Source organism: Danio rerio, chromosome 14 (genome assembly GCF_052040795.2).
Source record: "Danio rerio strain M-AB ecotype USA chromosome 14, GRCz13ab, whole genome shotgun sequence".
Classification (NCBI taxonomy): domain Eukaryota; kingdom Metazoa; phylum Chordata; class Actinopteri; order Cypriniformes; family Danionidae; genus Danio; species Danio rerio.
In genome coordinates, this window is record NC_141034.1 from 11,273,892 (window position 1) to 11,292,967 (window position 19,076).

The following is a 19,076-nucleotide window of genomic DNA, read 5'->3' on the forward strand; positions in this document are numbered from 1 at the left end:
CATTCAGGAATTGCATTCATGCCCCTCGTGACAAACGAGATATTTGATTCGAGGAACTGCTCTAAGCGTGTATTTTTCATGCAGTGTTTGATACCACACGGCGAATGAGAGAAAAAAAAACCTCCGCATTTCCCAGAAACTTAGATGCACTCGGCAAGTAGCATCAGAAAGCCGCGTGTTATTGTGTGTTATTCTGGTCACAAAATGCGGTGAAAATCCTACACGACGGTAATAGTTTGATTGTGGTGCTAACAAGTTTACACTCAGTGTAATAGTTAGTTTGATACAAACTAACTTTGTCATTTGAATAAACAAAGACCACTGGTCGTTCACTTACCAAATCTGTGGAGACAGGACAATTAACAGCAACTAGAATCGCGTCTTTATTAAGAGGAGACGAGCAGCAAATCCGGATCTTACTATTTGCAGATGAGAAAATTTCTGTCTCGCTTTGCATGCGCTGATCCACACGTGAGTCCAGCTGCGCTCTCATAGAGTGAAAAGGAAAACGAAACCTGCACTGCAGCAAATTATAAAAGCAACACTGCACTTTTATAAAAAAAAAAAAAGCTTTTTATTAAAAGCTTTTATTAAAAAAGCTTTTATTATTATTATTCTTTTATTAAAAAGCTTCTTTTGGAAACACAGTGTGGCGTCTCTCTGCCGTCTGGACATTGTAACATTAGTGAATATTAATGAAGTTGCACAATAGAGCGCGGTGATTGATTTAAACCAACTCTTACTCATGCATTAATGCAGCACACTCGGACACGTAATACGGTACTCCCAGGTACAGACGTCCAGTCTATACGCTGGAATACATGCTAAGATCTCATGGCCGTGACGCATACGAACTTGCTCTATATCGCAAAAACAACCAATTTTCACTTTTTGGTGAAATATTTGTGTCCTAATAGTGTTTTTTAGCAGTGTTGGACACATATACGACTGTCAACTGCTCAAAAAATGTGTTTTAGTGTTTTGTGACCCTTTACCAAAAAGTCATGGAGCTGCCATTGTTGGTTCACCTGAACTGCAAAGATCAGTGGTTAGAGAAGTTCTGGCCGGATTACATTTATCAATGTCATAAACTGAATATTTTAAGGATAGTTTACTTACAAATGTAAATTTCCTCTTAATTTACTTACCTACACGATGTAAAAGCCTTTCTTTCTTCGGTAGAACATTAAAGAAGATGATAAATAGGTGATCCTTTATAATGGCAGTGAATGGTTGCAGTCTTTTGAGTTTAAAAATGAAAACATGCAAACAAGTCCAAATCAAAAGCCATGGCTCCTGATGACAGACTGAGGACTTATTAAGCAGAACAATCTTTCTGTGTAAGAATCTAAACATTATTTATATTATTAGCTTTAGTCCATGGTCTGGTCAAAGTTCTTGGCGCATGCGCAAATGTAGTTTAAGTGTAGTCGTGTTGCTTTGATGACAAACGCAAGGATCAAATAGTTTTCAGTTACCACATTTATCAACATCAACAATCGTCCATACAATAGGTTTCTGTCCACATTTCATGAATATCACATGAACCTTGTCATAAGTTTGACTTGTGTGCTCAGTTCTCCACTTCTTTCTACGTTGGATAAATAAATAAGGCCCAATGTGTTTATTATCTTGTTGTAAAACAGTAGGATGTAGTAAAGTGTGCATTTAATGTCACTACATTTATTTATTTATTTATTTTTCTTAGCCTGGTTGCTCCTCCGAAATTACCAAACCTTCGTCTTCACGCTCAAAGAGGTGAGTTGGGATATTTTTCCAGTGAATGAGCTGGACTAAAGCGATTACTTTTGTGTGTGCGTGCGTGCGTGCGAGTGTGTGTGCGTGTATTTGTTTTGTGCTATATCAGTTCAGATGTGTAAAATGACATGGACATGACACGGGTATTACAAGGAGATTGTAAACGATGACATTATGAACACATTAAATACATTGCATTTATATTTTGACGTTAATAAATGGGGACATCAGCAATGTTATAATGCGTTTCAGTCTTAATGTGGGATACTGGTATTTTAAGGGAATGATTTGGTCATATAGGTAGGTTGTGATGTGTAGTGTAATTCTAAATGTAATTACAGATATAATTACATGTATTTAATCAAGCAGAACTATAGGGTGAAAACATGTATTTACACAATAAGTGCATCGTAACTAATTATTCATTTCAGTGTTATTCATTTAATAACAATTTCTTGCTGCTTCATTTTCATGGGAATTATGCTGTTTGGGGAAAGCTGTAGATATTAAAGGGCCATGAAACCCCCTCATTTCAGCAGCGTGTTTTCACACCTCTACTTTGGAAAAAGTCAGAAAAGTGGGCGTGTCCAGCTCTGTTTAGGGGGGGGTGTCGGAGGAACTAAAGTGGGATGGTGTGTGTGTCTATTTGTGCACGCTCGAGTTTCAGAGTCAAAATACACACCCGCACAGACAGGAGAAAGGGATGGTGTTTAACCTACAGGGACATCTGTAGTCGAATTATTTGCCAAATTATTAAATGGTGGACTTTAACTGCAGTTTGGCTCTTTCATTCAGGGAATTCATTCATGTCTCTCGCGACAAACGTGATATTTGATTCGAGGAACAGCTGCAAGCGTGTATTTTTCATGCAATGTTTGATACCGCACGGCAAATGAGAGAAAAAAAAACTCTGCATTTCCCGGAAACTTAGATGCACACGGCAGGTAGTGTCAGAAAGCCGCGTGTGTTATTCCGGTCACAAAATGCGGTGCTAACATTTCTGCACTCAGTGCAATAGTTAACTTAATTCGATACGAACAAACTGAATAAACAAAGAGCACTGGTCACTCACTTACCAAATCTGTAGAGACAGGACAATCACAAGCAACTAGAGCCGCGTCTTTATGAAGAGAATACTACAAGCAAATCCAGATTTCAGCGTTTGCAGATGAGAACAGCTCTCAGGTAAACAATAATCCTCCTTAGACACGTAAGTTATTGTTGTCGCGCGTCGCGTACACTGTTAATCCACACGTGATCCAGATAAGCTCTCACAGAGAGAAAATGAAAACGAAACTTAACAGCAGCAAACTATAAAAGCAACACTTCACGCTTGTTTTGCCAACGCAACGTGGCGTCTTTGTGGTGTAAACACGGTGACAATAATGAATATTAATGAAGTAGCACAATAGAGCGCGCTGATTGGTTTGACCCAAGCCTTACTCATGCATTAATGCAGCACACTGTAAGACGTAATAAGACACACTCTGGCACAGACGCCCAGTCTGCACGCTGGAATACACGCTATTATGTCATGACCGTGACGCAGCTTCAAAAATTCGTTTCAAACAGGAAGTACAAATTTGCTTGAAATAACGCAAAAACAACCAATTTACACTTTTTAGTGAAATATAGGTGTCCTAATAGTGTTTTTAGCAGTGTGGGACACATATACGACTGTCAACAGCTCAAAAAATGTGTTTTGGTGTTTCGTGACCCTTTAAGTTATAATAGAGCAGATACATTGAGGATATTAACTGGAACAGTCTAATAACTCATTTTCTCCTATGTTGAACGAAAGAAAACCATCATTTGTGACCAAGCACACTGCCTTAGATGAATCTGAATGTGCGAATGAGAGTGGAGGTGAACCCTGCGCAGATGACAGCATGCAGAGCAGTTTGGATATTAGCAAGCTGCCACAAGGTTAGTCCTCTGTTCCGATCAGTCTTCCTTAGCAGTTTGTTTAAGATGCACACTGAATATCCTGGCTTCACATTTTGCAGGCACAGTAGTGGTGAAGCCAGAACCAGTTGCTAATGAAACTAAAGATGAATTCCGAGGTCCTGAGTTCCGTAACAAGGGAGGCAAAGCGAAAGAAGAGGGTGCGCGGAAACGTCCTGGTGAGTTGATTTAAAGTCATTTAAATGTCAGTATAGTCAAAGATACTTAATATAATTAATATATTAAGTATATATTATAGTTGTTTTTTATGTTAAAGTCTGTAAAATCTAAATTTATTTATTTTTCTACCACACATTGTTATTTTGTAGGTAAACCATTAATCCACCTAAAAAAAAAGTTTGTTTTGTTAATCTTCAATCAAAGTTATCCACTTGTTAAGTGGTGACGTGTTTGTGACGTATGTATAATGTTTCCGGGTCCAAGCCGCCATTCATTTAAGTGGACAAATCATTGGTTTATGATCACATTTTATTCCTATCACACATTAAAGTTAATTTTATATAAAATCATAGTGTACACAACAATCTTTGGGCTTGCTGCATAACAAATACCAAATATTTAGCAATTTCTAAAAAAATTATCACTTTCTGGGCATCGGATATTAGACATGGACATATGTACTGCGATCGTGATTTTCGAAAGCCTTAAATCGCTTTGTAAACGTTTATTAGTACCATTTCATGAGTCTCTACATTCAGTTGAATAGAGCGCTTGGACCCGGATCCAAGTGATGGTCCTTGTCTGTTGACATCAGTTTTAGGGGCTTTAGTCAAAATATTCTTAACCACGCCCCTTTTAGCATTAGTTTGCTCAATATATAAAGTACTCAATATTCATATTCAGTTAGAAGTACATCAACATACCAAAATAAAGCAGGGTGTCCGGGTCTTAAAATGTCTTAAATTTCAAAAACAAAACTTTAAGTCTTAACTTCACAAAAATATTGTGTTGTACGTTTTAAATCATCTTAAATCATTTTTTTTTTCTGTCTTAAATTTCCTGTTCAATTAAAGCTATCCAGTTTGGTCCACATCCATCCAATCACTAGCAATTCATCTGAATAAAATCCTTTTTTTTTATATTTAAGTTTATATTTGAGTTTTTTATTGCAAAGAGATACAATTTACAAGAGCTGTTAGACATTTATTACAGCAATTTTCCTAAATTAAACTCCCTAATTCCAAGGAATAGAAAACTAAAAACATTTAGACAGTTCCTCATAATAACAACAGAGCAAAATATCTATTAACATTATCTTCCATTCATGCAAAAACTATTTACAAAAGAGGGGATAGACATAATATTAATAAATAGGCATGAGATCTAGAGTTTTATAACAGAAATGCATTAGGTTGAATAGAAGTTATACTCAATCAATGTGGACCTTTTTTTTTTTTTTGATTATTTATGGAATTGGCATCACAGTAAATATACTTTTAACAATGTTAAACTTGTCATTGTAATATTATGTAGAAAAAAAAAAGTATAAAACTAGAGTTTTCTTCTTTTGATACATTAAAGTATGTCACTAAGAAATAATTAAGTTTTTTTTTTTTGTGGCAAGCAAAGAAAAAATAAATAAATAAAATCCATTGGTCCTACCAGGCCATTAGAAATAATCATTTGTGTCTAGCCTGTATTACATTTAATACATAATGGTCTTTTACTTTCACTTAACCCTGTAAAGATCTCAGCAGCTTGTTCACTTTAAAATATCTATGTTTTTCCCTTTAAACCTCTTGTATTTGTTTAAAAAGAATGGAAGGTGTTTGAAAAGAAGTATTTGTCTATGGCAGGGCTATTCAATTAGTTTGGCATGGGGGCCGGTTCATGAAAGGCATCCCAAACGAAGGGCCGTATAGATATGTCTTGCTGTGCGAGTGATCCCACAACTACATATAAGAGCCCATATGCTGTATTTGTGCTCATAAAGACACCCATGTTGGTTTTGTCTACACTAAAATGATAATATATTGTATTTTAAAACAACTGCATTGTCTAATTAACTTTTTAAATTTTTTTTTACAAACATTAAAAATGTTGTATTTCGCACAACAAAAGCAGTGCATTGCTGAAGTAGGATTTTTCTACATTCAGACACACTCATATGTTATGTTTTTACAGCATAACAATTAGTGATGCAACATTATAGATTTTGGTTGTAAGATATAGTCTGAAGATTAATTAGGGTTTCACGCTTATCACGTCTAATGTAATTTAGAACAACAAGCTTTATATTAGGGAAGAGGCTATTTAGATTAACTGTTGTTATCATCTGGGTTCATGCTTACATAATCATTTTAATAATAATTCTTCTAACATATCTTTTGTTTCATTGCACTGAAAGCCGCGCACAACTCTCACCGTGAGATGATTTTTACTGCGTGCGCCCGGAAAGAGGCAAATGCGTTGCTCCACTTGTGCGCGCATATTGTCGTTCTTACATTAGAAATCACAGTCCTGCAAGCGGAAAAGACGTAATATGGGAACGACCACTGCTATAGTTAATCTGGTGTGCGTGCACATTATCCTTGGTGTACATGCTTGGAACTAGCGCACAGTTGGCAACTTGTCATATCTTTTCCGTGCAAAAGAAATGCGGCTTAGAGAAGCCTTTACGACAGTGGTGTCCAAACTTTTTGGGCCGAGGGCCAGATGCAAAAAAAACAAACGTTGTCGCGGGCCAAATTTTACATACATCACACAGACACGCATATATATATATATATATATATATATATATATATATATATATATATATATATATATATATAAATACAGTTGAAGTCAGAATTATTAGCCCCCCTAAATTATTAGCCCCCGTTTATTTTTTCCCCAATTTCTGTTTAACGGAGAGAAGATTTTTTTCAACACATTTCTATACATATTAGTTTTAGTAACTTATTTCTAATAACTGATTTATTTTATCTTTGCCATGATGACAGTAAATAATATTAGACTAGATATTTTTAAGACACTTCTATACAGCTTAAAGTGACATTTAAAGGCTTAACTAGGTTAATCAAGTTAACTAGTCAAGTTAAGGTAATTAGGCAAGTTATTTTATAACAATGGTTTGTTCTGAAGACTTAAGGGGCTAATAATTTTGACCTTAAAATGGTTCATAAAAAAATTTAAACCGCTTTTTATTCTAGCCGAAATAAAACAAAAGTCTTTCTCCAAAAGAAAAAATATTATCAGACATACTGTAAAAATGTCCTTGCTCTGTTAAACATCATTTGGGAAATATTTAAAAAAGAAGAAATAAATCAAAGAGGGGCTAATAATTCTGACTTCAACTGTGTGTAGATAGATAGGTAGATATCATAACAAGAACTGCTGCTTAATTGAAGGCATGTAATAGCGACACCCGGTGGTTATTTATTGAATCACGTTCATTTTTGTATAGCGGGCCAGATTCTATTGATATTTATAAAAAGCCTCGCGGGCCGCCACAAAACAGATTGCGGGCCGCAGATGGCCCGCGGGCCGTAGTTTGGACACGCCTGCTTTACGATTAATTAACCGTGACGAATTAAAGCGCAGTTAATAGTGAAATCAACTAATCGATGCATCCCTATTAATGATTACAGTGCATTGTACAAAAGGCATTTTCTACAAAACATATCCAAATGTTTTCGGCTGTCTGCACCACTCGCTTATGGTCACTAGCGCTCTGCGCAGCCTCTGCAGCTCATGCTGTATATGCGGTCATTTTTCGACTAAACTATATTTATTTTGGATGTCTTGTTTACACTATTTAGAGGCCTGAAACAAACTCGGGCTGCCAATAGAATAGCCCTGGTCTATGGCTTGATGATAAGTACACATTTACCACCAAATTTGTTTAATTGCCTTCATGAATTCTGATAATTTTATGGCTAGGTTATCTTAAGATCTATAGGATGTTAGTTTATCTTAAATAATCAAAATAAGGTCATATATTGTGATTATTGCAGTATATTTCCCTGCTGCTCAAGCATTTCATTACATAAACTCATAAAACAAAAGCTTCTATGTTACTTTTAACACTTTTTTTTAGCTAAACAGGTTTCAACTAAATATTTTTAGTCAAAGTTGAACTTAATTTTTTTTGTTAGTTTCACTGATGTGAGTTGAGATGACTTGAATAGTTTATTTGACTCGACTAGAAAATTTTAGGCAGCAAGATTTTTTTTTACGGTGTAGTTTCCCATCTCTCAGAGAAGTCTATTGCTTAGTCCTGCTTCTGAAGTACCCTCAAAATCTCTTGCTTAATTTTATAAATGTGATTAAAATTGCTTGATCAGTTCAGTGCTCATGCACAAAATTAGTTTATTTCAACTATCATACAGTGTGCAGCATTGGGACTGAGAGAAACCACAAGAATATTAAAGAGCTGTGGTCTTGCAATAAGGTTGTTTTATTATCTTAATTATGTTTTAATGTCTTGTAGACGACCAGCTCCAGGAAATATTCAATTGTACAGCATGTGGACAGCAAGTCAATCACTTTCAGAAGGATTCGATCTTTCAACATCCAGCACTTCATGTTCTTATCTGCAAGGTAGGAACCAGAATAGCTTGTTACAGCCACTTCTGTTCTTGTGTCTTTGTGATTTAACATGCATACCTTTTTTTCTTCCAGTCATGTTTCAAATATTACATGAGTGATGATATCAGCAAGGATGATGAAGGCATGGATGAACAGTGCAGGTTGGCTTTTGTCACTACATCTGTGATTATACAAACATATTAGCTGTTATAATCTGTATACATTTAACTTTGTTTCCCCAATAACAATATTAATGGCATAGTTCACCCAAAAATAATTTTTAAAACTGGTTTTAAAATTTGATAAGTTTTTCTATCTTCTATCTGCAAAAATTATTATTCTAATGAATATACTAGGGATGCACCAAATGGATATTTTGGCCGATATCGATAACCAATAACTCTGGAGGCCAATAACCAATATACTAAAGCCAATAAATATAAATAATTTGAATTTTTTTTTTATAGAGTAAAAATTAGTTTTATTATAAAAACTTAATAAAGTTTAAACTGATCTTATGAACTGCATAGCTTGCTGAAAGCAATAAAAAAAACACAATCATTTGAAAATTGCAAGATGATTAAATAAACCTATATTCACGATTTCACGTAAATCAGCATGTCTAAAATAAATGATTTGCTTTTTTTCGCATAGCAAATTAACATGCAACTTGACCGCTGCATAAAAATGTATAGGTTAAATAACAAAATGGGATTTAATTATGAAACAAGTGTAATAATTATAATTTAAATAAAATGAAAATGAAAGAACCAAGAACTGAAACCAGCTCAAATCAATAAAGCGTATTACCGTAATGTACACACTGTATGTACAAATATGTAATGGTTAAAAAAGCATTTTGAGAGGTGTTTTGACCGCTCAAAGCCACCGAACAAGCAAAAAGCTAAATACAGATAGTATTATTTTAGAAAATGTGGCATAAATTTTTTCCCATTTGGTGTTTTAGATTCTTTTGAACACATGTAGGTGCTGCTTGTCTATCAAGACAATGCTTCTATGTTTGTTCTTGCTGTCAATTGCAGGAAAATGACCAATGAAAGGTTTATGATAAAATGATGTGAGTTTGAGACATTAACTGCAGGCGCTGTGTGATGCGTGTGCATGCGAAGTAGAGTCAGTCGGCTCACTATGTGTGTGCGTGCTGATATATGCGCTCATTATAATATTTGTAAATATGCAGATCAAACTAAATACAATCTTACATCAACACATGGCAAGCAAAGTGTTGATAATAACAAATAATCCTATTTGATTACAAACAATCCAATGAGTTGTTTAGCATGTGTGTAACACTGCTATAATGTTTACACATGTAATATTTTTCCTGAAAAGATTTAAACCAAAATAAACAATGACACTCTATCAAACATAACGACAACGATAAGGAATATGGTTACTTACTGAGTTGTTAACACACAGCAATACCACACAAAGAAAGGACAGACTTTAAAGTAATAAACAATGTGAGGAAAGCTCCATTATAGTGCACTGGAGAATTCTGAAAAGGTTCGACCTACGCATGTAGGAGGCAGGCAGTTCTGTACAATTACGTACTCTGTTGGCTTAAAGATAATGGCCTAAATTTGACATTGGACCAATAACGATAACATAAAAAATAGAATTCATTGGCCGATAACCGCTGACATATCGTGCATCCCTAAAATGTACTACTAAATTAGATCAGGATAAGTTTGGTTTCCAATCATTTATTTAAAAAAGCAGGCTGCAGTCAAAAAATAAGTTAAAAACAATAATAAAAAACACCAGAGCAATGAAACAGTGTCAACACTCAAAATAAAAAAAAAAATATTTAAAATGAATGTAGAAATTGTGACTATGTTCAGTGTACTTATTCAAATAATGCTTGACACTACTGTCCTATATATAATGTAGTAAAGTTGTTTTTTTTCCATCTTTTTAATGCATTTATTTATTAATATTTCAAATTTTACTATTACCCTGAAAATCCTGGTTAGTTTCAAAGTTCTTAAACAATCCAGTTCTAAATTATTGATGGCATGGTTTTATTTTCTTTTTCAGATGGTGTGCAGAAGGTGGTAATCTGATGTGCTGCGACTACTGTAGCAATGCCTTCTGCAAAAAATGCATCTTGCGGAACCTTGGACGAAAAGAGCTGTCTGAAATAATGAGTGAACAAAGCAAATGGCACTGCTATATTTGCTGCCCAGAGCCACTGCAAGATCATGTGAAAACTTGTGAGAAAGTTTTGCTCAATCTTGAATCCTCTTCTAGAAAACCTAAGGGAGAACACGACAAGACAAAGCGTGAAGAGCGCAAACACAAGCATGTGAAACGAGAAAAAACTGTTGTAAATGGACAGGATTATGCCTCTGATGGAGCAGGAACTCTAACCTTTTCCTGTAAGACATTGACAGTTCCGAAAGAGCTTGTCAAAAAGACCAAAAAACTAATTGAGACCACAAATGGTTTGAATCGTACTTTTGTACAGTTCCTCCAGCAAACATCAAAAGGCCAAGAAGCCAGTGCAGTAAGTTACAGACACTTAAAGGCCTTCAAATCAGTATTGGCTGATCTGAAAAAGGCCCATGCTGCTCTGGAGGAATCGCTTGAAAATGAATTTGAATCGAAAGGCCTCAAGTTTCAGAACGGAGAGGAGCAACGACCATCAAACAGTCAAAGTGTGGAAAACGCAGTCGTCAACTCGAACCATACCGAGCCCACACCTGTCAAGGAAGATGACTTGGATTGCTCCACCAAGAACCATAATCCTGTGGGAGAAGAGGAAACCCAGCAGGACAGTAACTTGGCTGATGTTGAGATGGAAAGCCCTCCACACTCACCAGAAAAAGCACAGGAGCAATCTGAAGAAAGGTCTGAAGAGAAAGAGAACGAAGAGAAAGAGAACGGAGAGAAAGAGAACGAAGCTAAAGAGCAGGAAATAGCGGACAACTTTGAAGAAGGCTCCGTACCACCTGCTGAAGAATCTCTTGATAAAGACATTGTGTCTATTCCACCTTCTGTCCCAGAGGAACTCTTCGAGATGGTAGAGAGTCTTGCAGTAAAGAAAGAAAACAATGATGACAACTTGACTGATTCTAGTGATAACAAATCCAACACTGAGGTTGTGGAATCCAAGAAGAGCCTTACAAAACTGGGTAAAAAACTAGTTGTCAAGCTAACACCCGTTCCTCTTAAAATTACCATAAAACGAGATAAGAGCAGGGAACAGTCACCGTCAGAAGACATGGATGGTGAGGCGTTGAAGGATGGTCAAGATAGCAGACGCTCTCCGAGGATGAAGACCACACCTTTGCGCAAGTCACCAGAGGCGAAGAGCAAGCGTAAACTAAATATGTCAAAGGCAGATGAAAAGAGCAGTGACGCTGTCAAGGAACAGAGTGATTCAGACTCTGATGAAGTCCCAGAAGTTCTGCAGAGTGCTGCTTTGAAGGACAGCTCCGATGAGAGTGAACCCGAAAACACTTCTCCCAAGCGTACCAAAAAGCGAAGGTTATCTTCCCGCTCTACTGCAAAACCGAAGACAAAGCGCAAACTTGAGGAGGGCTCCTCAGAATCAGATGATAGTGAAAAGCCTTCAGCAGCAAAGAAAAGAAGCGCCAAAAAGAAGAAGGGCAAGGAATCCGATTCTTCAAACCACAACTCTGATCTTGAGAAGGAGATAAAAAAACTGTCCAAGGTTGATAGTGGGAAAAAAAAATCCAAAAGCACCAAAAAGGATGAGGATGAAGGCAGTAAAGAGGTCAAGAAAGGCCCTAAAAGGTCGTTCGAGCGCAAGCGAAGGTCACAGAGAGAAAAGGCTAAAACCAAGGAAGAGTCTTCCTCCAGTGACGAAGAGGAGGAGGAGGAGAAGCAGGCTGATAACTCGGGAGAAGACAGTGATCAGCAGAAGATTAAACCAATTCTTGAGTCTGTTATCGCTAGCATCGATGGTTTCCATCAGTCATCAGGTCCGCCAACAAAATAATTACATCAAGCTTTATTTTATGGAAGAAAATGTTTCCTGACTATAATCAGTTTAGATTGTACAGAAATTGTATACAATTGTAATTGAAGAGTTTAGAGATAAAATTAAAGTCTTAAAGCAGGGGTGGTCAAATTTTGTCCTGAAGGGCCGGTGTCCTGCTGAGTTTAGCACCAACTTTCCTTAACACACCAGTCAGTAAGTTTCTAGTGTATCCAGTAAGAGCTTGATTAGCTGTTTCAGGTGTGTTTGATTATGGTTGAAGCTAAACTCTCCAGGACAGCGGCCCTCCAGGACCATGGCACCCTTTGCTGAAAACAATGGTCTCAAACTCAATTCCTGTAGGGCCACAGCTCAAGATTTTATCTCCAACCACCTTTAACCCACACCTGCTTAATAGTTTCTAGTAGTCTTGAACACCTTGATTAGTTGGTCCAGCTGTGTTTGTTTAGAGTTGGAGAAAAACTGCAGAGCTGCGGTCCTCCAGGAATCGAGTTTGAGACCCATGTCTTAAAGGAACACTCCACTTTGTTAGAGTGGCTAGAGTTAAACATTTGAGTTTTGCCATTTTCTAATTCATTCAGCGATCTTCAGGTCTAAGAGTGCACTTTTAGCTTAGCATTAATGATATTAGGCAGCACTGCTACCTAGCGGTTGACTATTTCAGACACTGTGCATAACATTGCGAATGCTGCAGGGCATGGCATGGCAGCCAAGTTCCTTTATTATTCCAGGTTGAGAGTAATGTAATGTGCATCTATATAGCGCATTCATTGTGTATAGCCATACACCCAAAGCGCTTCACAACCATGATGGGGGGGTTCTCCACACCACAACCAGTCTGCAGCATCTAATTGGATGATGCGACGGCAGCCACAAGATAATGGCGCCAGTACGATTACCACACATCAGCTATTGGGGGAGTGGAGAGATAGTGATAGAGCCAATCCGGTGGATGGGGATGATTGGGAGGTTTAATGATTTGCCGATTAAGGAACTTTGGCCAGGACACCAGAGTTACACCTCTGCTTTTTACTATAATTGCCATGGGATTTTTAATGACCACAGAGAGTCAGGACCTCGGTTTAGCGCCTCATCCGAAAGAGGACGCCCACTGACAGTATAATGTCCCCTTTACTTTTTACTGGGGCATTAGGACTCACACAGACTGCAGGTTGACCGCCCCCTGCTGGCCTCCTTAACACCACTTCCAACAGCAACCTGGTACTGACCTGGCTCAGCCTTGCTTAGCTGCAGTGAGTAACCGGTCTTGGGCTGCAGGGTGAAATGGCTGTGGCAATTAAAAACTAAGACTATAGATATTAGCTATAGAAAAGAGCAACTTCTCATTTTCAGTCAGTCATAGTACATGTTGTAGCTACAGAAGAGTCAAGCTTTAAATAGGAAAATAACCTAAACTTTTTTTTTAGAGATATTAATTGTCTAATCCACAGTTATCAAACTCAGTTCCTTGAGGGTCACAGCTCTGCACAGTTTAGTTCCAACCCTAATTAAACACACCTGATCAAACGAATTGAGTGCTTCAGGCTTGTTTGATACCTACAGGAACTAAACTCTTCGGGTCTGCAGCTCTTCAGAAACAGTCTGACACCCCTGGTCTAATCCGATTCAATTATTTATGCTAAGCTAAAAGTGCTCCTGCTAGATCCATATATTGTTTGAAAGCATTCAAAATGGTAAAACACCTCTCTTTAGCTAGTGGACTTGCAAAATGAGCCTATTCCCTAACAAAATAGAGTGTTCCTTTAACAGTGGTATGTGCTGCTATAACTCTCTGCTGAAATGAAATGCTTCATCAGCTGAATTGGTTAAACTGCACAGCCATTTTTTCAGTCAAAGATTATACATCACTGTCCTGTTTAAGCTCTATAGTTCTTTGATTTTAAATATGGGAGATGATGAAAATGATGATTACACTGATGGAAAATGTGTTACATGAACTTTTATCCTTTTAATGACTGTTTTATTAGCAGGCTATCAAATCATGGTTTTGAAGCTAAGCTGAATGAGAGGAATTATGTACTTCTAAAATGTAAACGAGTTATTTTTCTTAAACTCAATCTGTCAGTTGTTAAACTATGGTGTGTATAACAGTGGGAAATGGTAACTCAACCCTTTGTATTTAAAGAGCTTGTCAAAGCTTATTTTTGGAATCTTACATTGGATGATGTCTTCGCTTATGTTTTGGCAGAGTGTAAATGAGAATTGTTACAAATTGGTAATTAAGTGTTTCACCTGATTTTAAATTTCACTGGGTCAAAAAAAAAAAGAAGAATAAATATGCAAACAAATGTGAACAATGTACACTTTAAAAGATTTAAAACTTTTAAAACCCCTCAATGCTCAACCAAACAGTACAGAGAAGACATTTAGTATCAAAAATCACCATTCATTATGAAACTAATTTATTAAAAATTCACAATTTAATTCATCATCAAAATTATTTAGAAAGGGTTTACGTGAAATAAATATACTAATGGTGGAAATAAGCATGATGAGACACCAATAAAAAGATAAAAGTGCAGATGTCATTGTGGAGTTTGCTGATAATATACTAATATTATGCATAGTAAAGAGCAGATGCAACTGCTCATTTCCATAATAATCAACTCAATCTACAAAATTCAAAACGTTGTGTGGCTTAGAAAGTCGATAAGTAATTCGTTTTGTATTTCAAATAAATAAGCACAGGTAAAGACAACTGTCTTCTGCACAAAACTAGTTGACAAGTTTTTTTTTTTTAATGATGCAAATATGTTTAAATAGTTTAATGCAAATGTTATGCTCTCAATTCTCAAACATTTTCATCTGAAAAAAAGTCAACAAAAACAATGACCTATGCAAATAGGTCAGCCAGAAATAACTGTCTATGTCTGTTCATCATATATTTTAATGTAGATAGCTTGCCCTGACATTAGTTACCCCCCCCCCCCCCATGTGCTGAAAATCAAAATAATAGGGTATACTAGCTGAAAAGAATGAATAAATAAAACTAATCAATGGATCATAGCAATGCAGTCTGTGTGCATGTATGTGTATAACTTGTGTGCACTATATATATTATACACGCACACAATGTTGAAGAAATGCTGATATAACAAGGTTTATTATCAGGGTTCTATAAAACTATAAGATGATTAACAATTATTTAAATCGTCTTTTTTCTCTTCTTCCTCAAGGTGATGAAGTTGAGTTAAAGAATGAAGCTTCTCAGGTCGTGGATGATGATGACGACCCTGAAAATAGGTATGATTTTATAAGTCATTTTTTTATCTGATTTGATCGCTTGATTTTTATTTTTAAGTGTTTTTTCTTTGTAATATACTATCCTCAAACTGCAAATCCTCAGTTATACACAAAGCCTTTTAATCTATAATTGAATAAATACCAATAGTCTATAAAGGCTAATGTTTTTTTGTATTTTGGGAACTATTGATAGACTCCTTGTGGCGTTTCATATTGTATGTCATAAATGTATCCAGTGGAAGAGACAAAAATCTTAAGGACCTACATAGATGCAATAAACTGTTGCATGTGTGTTGATGAAAACCTAATGCAACACTTTTGGTTAGTTCACCCAAAAATTTATATTCTGTTTTCAAATATTCACGTTGTGTTGTTACAACCAGCCACCCCCCCACCCCCTTCAAAACAAAATTGAGATATTGTAAATGAAGTATAACAGCTCCTCATATTCTTCATATACAGCAAAAGCCCGGAGACATTCAATGTTCAGAAAAGGAACCAAAACACTGTCTAAACATTTCATGTTACTTCAGTGGCTCAACTGTAATCAATTAAAGCTCCAAGAACATTTTTTTGCCTAAAAAAACATCCTCATCAAGTCAGTCGCATTTACTACAGGCAGTATGATGCTTCGTGTTTCCCTGCTGAATCTAATGGACAATATAATAACAATAATATTAATTCCTTACATTTATATAGCGCTTTTCTGGACACTCAAATCGCTTTACGCATTTTTGGGGAGAATCTCCTTTTCCACCATCAGTGTGCAACATTCACCTGGATGATGAGACATGCTGATTGCAGCCAGACCACAAACCACACACCAGCTGATTGGTGGAGAGAAGACCGAGTAATAAATTGTGATAGGGGAGGGTTAGGAGTCCATGATGGACAGAGGCCATTGGGCAAATTTGGCCAGGATGCTGGGGGTTAAACCCCTACTCGTTTTCGAAGAACATCCTGGGATTTTTTACCAACCACAGTGAAGTCAATACCACGGTAAAACGTCTCATCTGATAGACAGCGCTCACTGAGCAGTATATAGTCCCCATCAATATACTGGGGCATTAGGACCCACACAGACCACAGGTCTCACTAACACCAATTCCGGCAGCAACCTAGCTTTCCCATGGGGTCTCCCATCCAGGTGCTGACCAGGCTCAGTCCTGTTTAGCTTTAATGGGTGACTATGTGGGAATTGCAGAGAGCTAGCTTGCTGTCTTAATGAGCGAAGTCATTTCAGCCTAATCTTATGAGGAAACGTTGCTATTGTACGTTTTGTCAGTTTAGTGGCTAATTCAGCTCTTTCAGAAGTTCAGTATGTATGAAAATGTGTGATTTAAAAAAAAAGAGGCATGGCACCTAACCTCACCCCTAAACTCAACTGTCTATGGGGGATGAGCAAATCATACAAAATTTGTACGATCTAATTTATTCTATATATACACATTTGCACTAAATCAAAAAGTTAAGAATTGGCTTTTTTTACATTTTTGGGCACATAAAAGTACTCTTGTAGCATTGTATGATTACAGTTGAACCAAAGGCACACTGAGTGTTTTTTATTTGTGGTAATTTTACTAGAATTTGGATCTCTAGTGAGCGTTGCGGTCAATAGGAGGATGAAGCAGCTTTTGGATTTCACCTAAAATTTCTCAATGTGTGCTCTTAAGATGTACACAGGTCTGAGTATGTACAAAGGGTAACTAACAAAAGAATTTCATTTTTGGCTGAACTAACTCTTTCAAGTGCCTCTTTCACACAGCTTTACATTTAGCTTTTCCAGAGACTGATTAACTGTCTGTTAATATACAGAATTCACTTTTGTAAAGATTAAAAGACTTTACTAAACCAGAAATAAAGCTTGTTCCTGGAATCTGTTGATTTCTCTGTGTGACAGAACTAGGCAAGCATCTTTTTTACCAAAGTAACAAATAACAAAAAAGTGGCCCAGATAACTATTGGATATCGTCAACTTGATGTTGTAAACACTGGATACTTTTTTTGCCTGTATCCATTGTGTTATATACATAGTACAAAGTAACAGTAAGATTTGTTAATGTTATAAAAAATGAGATTTCTGCTCACCAAATCTCCATTTATGTGATGGGAAAATACAGTTATATAGTATAGTTAATATCATAAATGTTTATATATATATATATATATATATATATATATATATATATATATATATATATATATATATATATAGGTAACACTTTACAATAAGGTTTATTAGTTAATGCATTTACTAACATGAACTAATCATGAACAACACTTGTACAGCATTTATTAATCATAATTGAACATTTACTGATGCATTATTAACATCCAAGCCCATGCTTGTTAATATTAGTAAATGCACCATGAGTTAACATGAACTAACAAACTACTGTATTTTCATTAACTAACGTCAACTAACATGAACAAATACAGTAGTAAATGTATTGTTCATTGTTTGTTCATGTTAGTAAATGCATTAATTAACATTAACTAATGAACATTATTGTAAAGTGTGACCTATATATATATAGCTATATATATATATATATATATATATATATATATATATATATATATATATATATGTGTGTGTGTGTGTGTGTGTGTGTGTGTGTGTGTGTGTGTGTGTGTGTGTGTGTGTCTGTATGTGTTTGATATAATAATATAGCTATTATTAATATATAATGGTAATTTTATAATGTGTTCATAATTTAAAAACAAAAGATTGGGTAACACTTTAGGTTACAATTCATGGTATTAACAAACTATTAACTGACAATACTAGCTCAATAAACTACTAATTAGCTGTTTATTATTAGTTAGTAAGGTGGAAGCTGGGTTTAGGTTAGGAGTAAGATTAGGAATGTAAAATATAATCATGTTTTTTTTACTACTAATTAACAGTTAATATCTTGATAATAGGCAGGTCAAAAGCCAGTAGCTAAATGCAAGAAAGGGGACCTGGGAAAAAGTAAATCAAATTAAAAATAATGTATTTCACAGTTTCCATCATATTATAAAGGAAGGTAAATTTTTTTAAGTACTGATTATCGTTGGAATCATTATTATTTATTTTGTACTGTAATTATTATAATAAAAAAGCAAAACATTGTAATGATTTGTGAAGGATCATCAAACACTTAAGACCGGAGTAATTATGATAAATTTAGCTTTGAATCATAAGACTAAATTAAATCTGAAACTAAAACAAAACAGTTTGTAACAATATTTTACAATTTAACAGCTTTTAATAGGGGTGTAACTGATCACGGTTGATCTCATACGATCACAACTCAGGGTTCGTAACCTGCAGATTAATACATTTTTTTAAATAGGAGATTAATTCTAAATTTGTAACAATCACAGAGAGATCTCCTCTCGCGTCATTCACATGTTTGAAAGCAGTTTAGCCTGCATTTATGCATTTAGTGTAAGCTGCATGATTAATTATTTAAAGATCGGGATCTCAACACCCACGCACAATAAATTATAAATGATGGTGATTTTCATACGTTTATCAATTCTATGGAATTCAGCCTTTAGTCTTATGAGTTAGTTATGA

At 35.8% G+C, this 19,076-nt stretch overlaps 1 protein-coding gene and 1 long non-coding RNA gene across 5 annotated transcripts in view; both read left to right on the plus strand.

Moving 5' to 3' along the window:
* LOC147840776 (uncharacterized) overlaps positions 1-19,076 on the plus strand; it is a 1,215,461-nt gene that overhangs the window by 152,168 nt on the left and 1,044,217 nt on the right. The window lies entirely within an intron of this gene.
* atrx (ATRX chromatin remodeler) overlaps positions 1-19,076 on the plus strand; it is an 81,231-nt gene that overhangs the window by 6,483 nt on the left and 55,672 nt on the right. For all 3 annotated transcript variants that reach the window (XM_087280167.1, NM_200653.3, XM_087280168.1), the window contains 7 exon segments: positions 1,709-1,758; positions 3,560-3,684; positions 3,765-3,881; positions 8,159-8,268; positions 8,350-8,417; positions 10,318-12,227; positions 15,442-15,508. In XM_087280167.1, the coding sequence (XP_087136293.1) occupies positions 1,709-1,758; positions 3,560-3,684; positions 3,765-3,881; positions 8,159-8,268; positions 8,350-8,417; positions 10,318-12,227; positions 15,442-15,508 (2,447 nt within the window).